Below are 11,430 nucleotides of genomic sequence, written 5' to 3'. Positions count from 1 at the left end.
ATCATAGCTTCAGCACACGGTTAATCAGACATTGAATTTTGTGTGAGACAGCCTCTCGCAATAACACCCCTTGCAGTACATAATGGCAGATAAAAGAATGGTATTTATTACCTTCCAAGCGACATCTATAAGTGTGTTAGCACGTTTGAGCATTGACTCACGGGCTGTTGTTTTGGGCAAATTTGGGTCCTTTAGGCCACTATTGTCATCTGGCCCACCACAATAACTTAAACTACTGATTATTTCTTTTAGGAATAGACTACTGAATTGAAGCAATCAATGAGTAAAAAAAACAAAAAGTTCGACTTCTTATTGCTTACAAATTGAAACTGGGTGCTCACAAAATCCTGCTGGCAATACAACCCCTTCAAAAATAAGCAAAACATATACCAACACTATATGATTTCCATGCTATCTTATCGCTTCACAAGACTTCCTGTGTATCATGAATAGAGCACCAGGGTTCAAAAGCCAAGGAAAACATAAAGCCCCCAAGCAAGGTGGTATAGAACTGAGGGTATGCCATAAGTTTTAGAAACTAATGTTCTTTCTTATCTGCTGACTTCTTTGCTTTTGTCAGTACCTCTTGACGTTTCTTCTCTTTTGAAATCGCATACAGCCGAGCAAACTACACCAAGAAAAGAAATAACAAAGGTCAGGAGTGCATTGGTACTACTCATCATGAGATTTTGGTGCCAAAATATCCTCTCAAAGGCAATGGTACTACTATTCATCATTAAATTGGTGCTATATACTGTTTACAAGAGACCTCTGCCTCTGGGGATGCTCAAAGGGCCCATCTCCCAAAGGAAGTACAAACTTGAGGAGAACGATGTGAGTGCTCTCTATCTTTTTTTCTTTTTGAAGAAAAGCAGAGTGCCCAAAATGGTGCCTATCTCAAGGTGAAGTAAAAACTGTTACATAGACCTCCGTATGCAATTACAAAGGCCAACAGCCAAAAACATAAAAAACTGAAAATATGCCAGAGGAAAGGCAAAGTTCCCTGGCAGCCACTTGTGGTCTTGTAGTCTCTCTTGTGATAGCGGAGTTTGCCCCCCTGTGGGCACTCTCTCTCTTGAATAACAGGTCTTGAGTTCAACTCTCCTCGTTGGATAGATCTTTAAGGCCCAAGACGTTAAAATTCTCTTCTTCTCGGGTGGGGTGGGGGGGGGGGTTGGGGGGGGGCCCTAATAAAAAGAGGTAAATGGTATAACCTTTCTATCACCCAAGTGTGATAGATTGGTTATGCCACTCCCTCTTGAATAACAGGTCTTGAGTTCAACTCTCCTCGCCGGATAGATCTTTAAGGTCTCTTGGGATAGTTTCCTACGACGTTAAAATTCTCTTCTTCTTCTTCTTCTTCTCTCTCTCTCTCTCTCTCTCTCTCTCTCTCTCTCTCTCTCTCTCACAGGAAAGAAAGCTGTACATAGTGTACAAAGGAGACCTGTGAAGATTATCAATGGCCTTTCTCCTAGAGGGAGTACAAGCAATGTGAGGGATATGTGGATATCAAGATAGCCTGTATGATGAATGCAAAATGAACCACTGGGGAGGTGCATAATGCCTTGTGATGCAACCATGGTCTCTACTGAAGAGAACTGAAGATCTCCCCCATGTGTAAAGAAAGAAGCATCTATGCTGCTCCACTGCCTTAGAGGAGCCTGTTGAAGAATCCCACTAACTGTGAAGAGTATGCCAGCTCAATCCAAATGGCTGTCAAAGTGGTGGATGTAGGAGAAGACTGTGAGACCAGAATGTGAGCACAACGAGCCTTCCACATGGTCCAGAGACTGATGCTACAGATCATAGTAAAAACTGTATCCCGCTTTTCGACCAACTGATTGACCTAAATCTGGAATCATTTGTAGGGTACCTAGTCTATATCCCAACAAAGTAAGCACGAAGACTGGATCTATCGGCAAGCCCTAGAAAAAGGTGTGTGACCCCAGAAATTTCAAAAGCCGTGCAACTGCCCCCCTCGTCACAAACCCATCATGCATGCCCACTCTAGTCAACAAACAACAAACTGCCTTCCACATTGGCTGAGAATATGGACAAACCCAGAAACGGTCTCAAAGACTCGGGCTGCAAAGTACATCTTTGACAAATCGGATCATGACCAGTGACTACAGCCCACATGTCAGCAGGCATCCTTCATCCTCTGGTTGTATGTAGAGAGCTCAAGAACTCATACAGAGAGAGAAGAGAACTAGACAAAGCTTAGCAATGAAAATTGCATAGAACTAAGTGAAGCATGTGAGCAAGAGACACAGAAGCAAACAGAATGCAAAAGTAGGGCCAAAGAATTTTCTGCACTTATATAGTATCATGTCGAACTCCAAACACCATGCATCGGATCTCGAGTTCACAAGTGTGACAATTAATGAACCGCCCTCCTTTATCACAATTACCCCACTCATTGCAATATCCTGCTCATCATGCCTCAAGTACTTCGCATGAGACTTAATGCCACGTTCAAAATCCTACTCCACCATTATAAACGCGATTATCGGGATTTGACCCATCACCTGCTGCCTCAATCTCCTCATCATGATGAATGGGCACCATCCCAAGGTAGTGGTGCAATTTAAATCCATCAACCAGATTTGGAACCATAGTCCCATCCAAATTCCGTAGAAAAAGGCATTCACTCCCACGCTTCCTTGAACACGGTAGGGTCCCATCCGGATACTTACTGTCACAGATTTTGGAACACTTTTTTACCGGCCTCTTCTCTCAAGAAAATTTCCTTCAAGCAGCAGATAGAGCGAGTTTGTTGTGGTCTACCTAAAGAGATACGAGATTACTGTCTGCTGCAGAAGTTCGAGTCCATGCAACAACTAATGGGACACGCAAAGGAAGGGTTTGCAGTGCATGGGGGCACTCTTATGTACCCTACAGATAGATTGGTCACAGTTCGGACCGGACAAGATACGAACAATTGTAACGGAAGGAAGGGGAAGCAACAGAAGAAGAGACCTTGCAACAAGCCAAATACTTTGAGGAGGAGGGTAAATGTTACGGTTGTGGCAAACATGGGCATGTGTTACCCAGGTGCCCCTAACAAGGCACCAAAAGAATAGCCAAAGGACAAGCTTGAGAGTTCTAGAGCAGCGGAGGAGCAAGCAAAGAATGGAAAGACAAAGGTTGGACTGGTTGCAGATTTCATGCGGACCGACCCTGAGAAAATGGATGAAAGTACGGAGCTTTGCATAGTGTGGGGCAAAGTACGAGATCAAGAAGCCCTCATCCTCTTTGACGGAGGAGCCAAGGCCAACTTCATTTCAATTATACAGGCGGCTCGGCTTGGAATTACGCCACATGAAATGGGACCATCTACTGAGGCAGTTCTAGCGGCACCCGGACGGGATGTTGCCATTACACCTGTCATAGGCAAACTTCGGTTACATTGTCAAGGGTATTTAGGACACGAAGACTTCTATATCATGCATTTGGAGGAATGTGATGTCCTTTTGGGAATCCCTTGGTCCACAAGAACAATGTGGTGGTCGACTACACGGCGAGAAAAGCAACTTTAAAGAATGGAAAGGGTAGAGAGATAATACTTGACGTAAAATTGAAGGGCAAATCAGTTCCACTTGTATTGGCTTCAGCCATTTCTAGATTACTGAAATCCAGTCTACCTTCTTAAACGAGATAGATGACAAGAAAATGTCAAATTTGTCCGACCTTCAGAAGGAACGACATGAATTTTTGCAAGCTCAAGCTGATTGTTTCCGCGAAGGCTTACCAGGAGAGTTACCTCCTCAACGTCTTGAAGATCACACGATTAATTTGATTCCGGGTAGTACACCACCGAATTGGCCACCTTACAAAGTCCAAAACGAAGAGATTATGAACCAAGTGAAAGAATTGTTGGAAAAAGGATTGATTCAACCAATTGTTTGCCACTGTTGTTGGTTCTAAAGAAAGATGGATGTTGGAGGATGTGCATTGACTACATGGCTCTCAATAAAATCACCATCAAGAACAAGTTTCCAATACCCAGGATCGATGATATACTGGACAAGTTGCAAGGGTCTACTTGTTTTAGTAGAATCAACCTGAAAAGTGGCTATCGTCAGATCAAGATCACTCCTAGAGATGTATACAAGACCGTGTTCAAGACGTCCTTTGGATTGTACGAGTATTTGGTGATGCCTTTTGGTCTCACAAATGCTCTTGCAACGTTCAACAAGATGATTGACACGATTTTTCGAGAGTAAAGGTCATTTGTGGGCATCTTTTTCGACGATATCATCCTATTCTCCAAGAATAAGGCAAAGCATCAACACCACTTGTTACAGGTTTTTCAGTCACTGAGGCAACATCGGTTGGTGGTGAATGGGAAGAAGAGTGAGTTTTTCTTACCAGAGATCCACATTGGGACACATCGTCTCTGCGGAGGGTGTCAAAATGGATCAGCGGCCAAGGTTGAGACATTAGAGATTGGCCAGATTTGAAGAATGTTCATGAGGTTCAAAGCTTTTTGGGTTGGTGTTCTTACTATCCGCGGTTCATTCAAAAGTTTGCGGGGATTGCTTCTCCTTTGCAAGCTTTGACACAGAAAGGGATTCCTTTCACATGGGGACCATCTGAGATTGCAGCCTTCAAGACTCTCAAGGAGAAGTTGACGACTGGCCCAGTGTTGGTTTTGTCAGACTTGCAAAAGTCATTTGAGGTATACTGTGATGCCTGTGGTCGCAATCTAGGAGTGGTCTTGATACAGGAAGGCCATGTTGTAGCCTATGAGAGCAGAATGTTTTCTAGACCAGAACAGGTTGCACAGATTTATGACAAGTTGTTGGTGGTTACCCATGCTCTTACTTAGTGGCGACACTTTCTACTCGGAGCCGATTCTACACTGTTCACCGATCACCAGAGTTTACGCTATTTCTTGTCTCAGAAATAGCTTTCGAACAAGCGAATGCGATGAACAAACATTTTGTCACAATTTCACTTTCAGATTGTGCATCTTTAGGGACAGAGGAATGTGATGGCGGATGCACTATCTCGTAAGCCTTTGGTTTTGGCTAGTTCGGCACTTCATCATCACAGCTTCGAGGATATGGTAGATCAATACGCCACAGATCTGGATTTTGCAGACATCTTTGACCGATTGCAGAGTGGGGAAGTAGCTGCGGGATATTCGCTCAAGGCTATTTGATGCGGAAGAACTTATTGTGTGTTACACAAGCGTTGAGATATAAGGTCTTAACAGAGTGCCACTATCCACCTTTTTCGAGCAACCGCAACAAGAACACCACCTTGAAAGGTGTGGAACAGTTTTTCTATTGGCCGAGGCTCAAAAAGGATGTTGATGACTTTATGCAAAAAGGTCAAGTTCGACAGGCATAAGGCGATGGCATCTGGATAGTCATCGATAGATTTAGCAAGCAAGCTCACTTTATTCCAGTCAAGAAGATGGTTAAGCCACATCTTGGCTAAACTGTTTGTCTCACAGATATTTCAACTTCATGGCATGCCTCAGTCTATAGTTTCAGATAGAGATCCCCGCTTTAGTAGTTTGTTTTGGAGGGCAATCTCTGAAAGAATATTGGTACTCAGTTACAGTTCTCGCCCTCTTTCCACCCGTAGACATAAGGGCAATCGAAGATTGCGGTTCAGTAGTTATGGACTTGTTGAAGTCTAACATCTCTGATCAAAAAACTTAGTGGGAGAAGTTTTTGCTACAACAACATAGTACATATGTCTACGGGGAAGGCGCCATTTGAGATCATTGAGGGTGCTAAGAAGGTTCCACCTATTCTAAGCACCAAGGATAAGATTTTCGAGGCAGATCAGTATGTTCAAGATCTAGAGACTGCTTTTGCAAAGGTGCGCTCTCGTGCCGCTTTGCAGGGTGAAAGATGTGAATATACAAGGTTTTGCCAAAATTATGATTTATGCCAAAAGATGTTATGTCATCAAGATGACTGAGATGTATGGTAAATGTGGATTTTGGGGCTCAGAAATGAAGTTGCTACTTGCAGGCTGAGCAGCAATGATGCTACCAAAATGTGGTTCTATAGGCCAAAATTGTAGTGCTTGACATGCTCTCCATGTCTGTCTTTACGGCTCGTCAATTGGAGCTACGGTGTGAAAGTTATGGTAGTTTGAAGCTGGGATAGTCTACAGATCCGTACCGGGTCGATGAAGGGTCAAAGTTGGTATGAGTGCATGGGTGTGAAGTGCTCATCATATGGAGCGCATTGGTGTGTTCGGATTGCTAATGGGAGCTCAAAAGGCCAAGATATGAGCAGTTTAAGTTTCACGGGGGACCGGTTCTGTACCAGTTTGGTCGCCTCGATCAGTGTGCGATCTGGTGGGTTTTGGGCTTCAACAAGGTTCTGAGATATGGTGATTCGGCAATGCTTTGACCCGGATGAACTCTAAATGTTATTATTGGCAATGCCTTGAGGGGAATAAGTGCTTGAGGAGCATCTTGTGCGGAATGTCATCTCATACAGTACATTGAAAGCAAGGGTATACTACCAGCAGCACTACAGTAATTGTTATGTATGCCTAATGTGGTGATTGGCAGTGCCTGGCTAGCAATAACGAAGCCCTGACGCTCTTTAACCGAATGCGAAGAGAAGGTCTTTCACCAAATGCAATCACTTATACTTGCATCTTGAATGCATGTGGCACTATCCAAGAAACTGATATGGGTAATTAAATTCTCGATGATATTGTTGGTTAAGGGTTGCTGGAAACAAGGTTGAGTTGAGCAATGCCTTAGTCGATGTGCATGCCAAATGTGGTGCCTTTATAAATTGAAGGGCCAATTGGCCCGCCCATAACCCCGAATGGCCGCCCTTAATGCCTAATAGATGGGAAAAAGGAAAAGAAAATGGAGGGCATGGCGAGCAGATGCGCAGGGAGGGAGAGAGTGAGTTGTAGCGGGAGCTATGAAGCTCAGATGATGGCATTCAAGAAACGAAAAACGTCGAGCAGGCCCTCGTGCTCCGTTCAATACTGCTCCCAACGGGTTTCGTACAGGTCGACTTGGTTGTTGCCACGTCATCGCCTTTGTCCCCATGCCACGTCAGTCACGGCGCCGTGACTGACGTATAGGGGCAAAAAGGAAATTTTAGGGGATTATTTAGGGTCAGTAGGGGATTGGGGAAAGTTGTGAAGTTCTTTGAGAAGGCGAGGGCAACAAGGAGATTCATGGCGGGGAGGTGAAAGAGGAGGAGGAGAGGCGGAGCTCGTTCTTGAGAGGGGACGCGAAGCTCTCTCCAGCTTGCAAGGGATAGAAAAAGAAGCTTTTCGCTCTCTCTCTCTCTCTCTCTCTCTCTCTCTCTCTCTCTCTCTCTCTCTCTCTCTCTCTCTCTCTCTCTCTCTCTCACACACACACACACACACACACACAAAGCAAGCAACAACGAGAGGGGAATCTCTCTTGACGGGGCTTTGAGACCTCGAGGCGACCCATAACTGACCCATAACTGTGGAAACCAAGCAATACAGATCTCCCTAGACAAATCAGGGCAAGCAAGGAGGGTTATTGGGAGGTGGGCAACGTAACCGTGAAACGTTTCAAGGCCGAAACGTTTCACCCTGAAACGCGGCGTTTCACCACAAAACGTTTCAGTCCAAAATGAGAGCACAGTGAAACGTGAGACCGAAACGTGCGTTTAGCGACTTTGAAACTAAAACTATGGTAACTTGTTGTTAGTGAAACGGCTTGTGTTTCACTTGGTGAGCAAAACGTTTCACGTGTTCTGACCTGTCGAAACACGTTTCATGGTGACGTTGGAGGTGGGCGAGAGCGAAGTTGAACTTAACAAGCAAAAGCCAATGGAAGTTCTTTGAAAGGCGAAGCATAGCCATGATAAAAAAGGGTGTGCAAAAGGGTGTGTTCTACAAGATAGAGAGCAGGCCAAAATTCGATCAAAGCAAAGGGCGGAAGGGAAATTTGTGGGAACTGAAGAGTAGGGAAATTGTATAGGGTGGGATTTGTCTGGCAATTATAGTTTGCTTCCATCGGGTTGAGGATCTCTGATTAGAGGTTTGCAAATCAACAGGCATACTGGCAATGGCATATGCAACCAATTTGTAGCAGGGAGTCAGGTGCAGCGGAAGAGAATAAGGATTTGCTCGGATCTAGTACTCCGCCAAGGGACACTTTACTTCACTTGAAAGAACTGAACTGAACTGAAAGAAAGAGAGAGACGAGAGAGAGAAAAGAGACGACACAAGGATGTAGGGCCCAACCCTCAAGGGCCCCCTTGCTTTGTTGCCAGAGCAAGTACTTTCTTTATTCTTGCACAATGCTACTACAATGACTAAATGCTGAGATCTTGATGCTAATGGATAGTAACAGTAGTGATGTTAGGTACTGGGTACTAGGTACTGAGGTACTGAAGGGGTTTTGAGGTTCTATGTCGAAGACGATGATGTGGACAACAGGTACTGCTAGTCTATGTCGACGACGATGATGTCGACGACGATGGTGATTGTGACTCTGACGACGATGGAGTCGTCGTCAAGTCCGGGACTGCGATGACAATGACAAAGGTGTCGTTGTCAAGATACGGACTGCGATGACGATGTCGATGACGACGATGGTGTTGATGACGACAGCATCAAGGCTGAAAACTGAAGACGCTAGACTTCCTGCTGGGGACCTGCTGCTGCTGCGGCACTGCAACTTGGATCTGCAACCGCCGAGTCACACTTGGGCTGAATTGCAAAAATGCCATGTTGTCGGCTGAAAATGCAAAACGTTAGGCTGATCTGGCTGGAACTGAAGGCGCTAGGCTGATCTGGGTTCTACTTGGCCGATGCAGCAAGGATCTACAACAGAATGGAGAGGATCCGCGAAGCTAAGGGCTGAATTGAAAACGCTGGTGGCTGATGGCTGAAAACGCTGATTTGCTGATGCTGAAAACGCTGGGCTGAACTGTTGAGAAAACGTTGGGGAGCCTAAGAGTGCCTGCCGGTCTGCTCCGGTGTTTGCCCTTTCTGTGTCCCTACTTCTTCTCCTTCTATTGAGTGCCAATGGGTTTCTTTTATAGATCTTTAGCAATTTGCCCTACCTACTTTTCCAACAAACTTACAAAAAGAATTCCAAAAGTCACTTTTAATAAAATGACTTATAAGAGGTGGTTCACGCGGTAAAATGCCTGCATGATGAAATGATTGTTCTTGTGCAAGACAAGGTATGCAAGTGTGACTGGTCTGGACATGCACGTCCTGCTAGAGGCTCACAAAGGTGACAGGCTCAGTCCTAAGCGCTGACTCATGCTAGACTATGGCAGAAGCGTGTCCACGTGGCGCAAGTGAAGCGCACACGTGACATCCCCCCTGTTAAAAGTGAGGCACAGCTGCCAAACTTCTATCTGTACTTCTGATGCTGACTGATGAATGCTTCTGATGCTGTGGATGCACCACCAATGAAATTCCTCCAAACGAGTGGATACTACCGATGTAAGTACTGCTGCGATGTAAACATCAACGATACGAATTACTAGGTAGCCTTACTACTGTTGCAAAATACCAGCCTTTGTGCTGACTCTGCCTGCAAGCAAGCACTACCATCCGAATAGTCCTGTGGTGAAAACATTGCGGGTGAAGTTGAAAGGTAAGGGTGCTCGGAGAAAAAACCAAGGGTTTCTTGTCGACGGAAGTGGATGCACGCTACATGCAAATGCAAATGCAAAAGAGGCTAGGGATTCTGTCTCCAACTCCTTCCATATCCGCATACAAGGCTAGGAGGTCTTGGTACTCAAGATCTGGGTTGTCATGTATCCGATGTCGATCTTCCTTCAAAGACATGGCAATGAAGATGGGAAATGGTATTGGGTTCTTCATACTGAGGGTGTTGAGAGGCTAACAAGTCTGGGTGGGGACGCGAAGCTTCTTCAAGGAAAAAAAACTGAGAGGTTTTTTTTAGGTTCTTTGGTTCAACTTGGGTTCTTGATGGTTCTTGAGTTCTTGAGGTTCTCGAGGTTCTTGGTTCTTCTGGGGTTCTTTAGGTTCTTCCCTTGAGTTCGCGAAGCTGAAGCACGCACAGAGCTCTCATACCAATGTCCGGTGCAGCGGAAGAGAATAAGGATTTGCTCGGATCTAGTACTCCGCACACAAACACAAGGGACACTTTACTTCACTTGAAAGAACTGAACTGAACTGAATGAAAGAGAGACAAGAGAGAGAAAAGAGACAACACAAGGATATCGAGTCCCAACCCTCAAGGGCCCCCTTGCTCTGTTGCCAGAGCAAGTACTTTCTTTATTCTTGCACAATGCTACTACAATGACTAAATGTTGAGATGCTGATGCTAATGGATAGTGACACTAGTGATGATGGGTACTAAGTATTGAGGTACTGAGGTTCTATGTCAAAGACGATGATGTTGACGACAAGTACTGCTAGTCTATGTCGACGATGATGATGTCGATGACGACGATAATGGTGACTGTGACTGTGACAACGATGGTGTCGTCGTCAAGTCTGGGACTGTGATGACGATGACAAAGGTGTCGTTGTCAAGATAGGGACTGCGATGACGATGACGATGTCGACGACGACAATGGTGTCGATGACGACGGCATCAAGGCTGAAAACTGAAAACGCTAGACTTCCTGCTGGGGATCTGCTACTACTGCGGCACTGCGGCTTGGATCTGCAACCGCCGAGTCGCACTTGGGCTGAAATGCAAAAACGCTAGGTTGTCTTGGCTGAAAATGCAAAACGCTAGGCTGATCTGGGTTCTACTTGGCCTATGCGGCGAGTATCTGCAACGGAATGGAGAGGATCCGCGAAGCTAAGGGCTGAACTGAAAACGCTGATTTGCTGATGCTGAGAACGCTGGGCTGAACTGTTGAGAAAACGTTGGGGAGCCTAAGGGTGTCTGCCGGTCTGTTGTGGTGCCTGCCCTGTCTGTGTCCTTGCTTCTTCTCCTTCTAACAAGTGCCCAATGGGTTTCTTTTATAGATCTTTAGCAATTTGCCCTACCTACTTTTCCAACAGACTTACAACAAGAATTCCGAAAGTCACTTTTAATAAAATGACTTATAAGAGGTGATTCACGCGGTAAAATGCCTACATGATGAAATGATTGTTCTTGTGCAAGAGAGGGTATGCAAGTGTGACTGGCCTGGACATGCGCGTCCTGCTAGAGGCTCACAAAGGTGCCAGGCTCAGTCCTAAGCTAAGACTCATGCTAGACAATGGCAGAAGAGTGTCCACGTGGCGCAAGTGAAGTGCGCACGTGACACAAGGTTTTTAGATATCAAAATTTTGGAAGCATCTACTACTGGTTGCCAGCATCAATTAAGTGTTGTTAACTAGTTTCAATTATTTTTCACTGTTATTTGTGTTTCGAGTCGTGATTTTCCTTCCGCGATTGCTCTCTAAGCAGCTCTATATCTTCTTGCTAACGTTAAAGTCTCCCTATCTGCATTGGTTTCCCTTGGTTTGAGG

General features: G+C 45.2%; 1 protein-coding gene across 1 annotated transcript in view; it reads right to left on the bottom strand.

Annotated features, from left to right (window-relative positions):
• Positions 1-280: 280 nt before the first annotated feature.
• Positions 281-11,430, bottom strand: part of LOC147436530 (NADH dehydrogenase [ubiquinone] iron-sulfur protein 5-B-like) — a 51,174-nt gene continuing 40,024 nt past the window's right edge. Inside the window, exon 2 of the mRNA XM_086489401.1 lies at positions 281-628. Within this exon, the coding sequence (XP_086345527.1) occupies positions 539-628 (90 nt within the window). The 3' untranslated portion in view covers positions 281-538. The remainder of the gene's footprint in view (positions 629-11,430) is intronic.

This window comes from Adiantum capillus-veneris, chromosome 18 (genome assembly GCF_014529385.1).
Source record: "Adiantum capillus-veneris isolate H3 chromosome 18, ASM1452938v2, whole genome shotgun sequence".
Lineage (NCBI taxonomy): Eukaryota > Viridiplantae > Streptophyta > Polypodiopsida > Polypodiales > Pteridaceae > Adiantum > Adiantum capillus-veneris.
The sequence above is the reverse complement of the archived record's forward strand: the minus strand, read 5'-3'. Positions and strand labels throughout refer to the sequence as shown.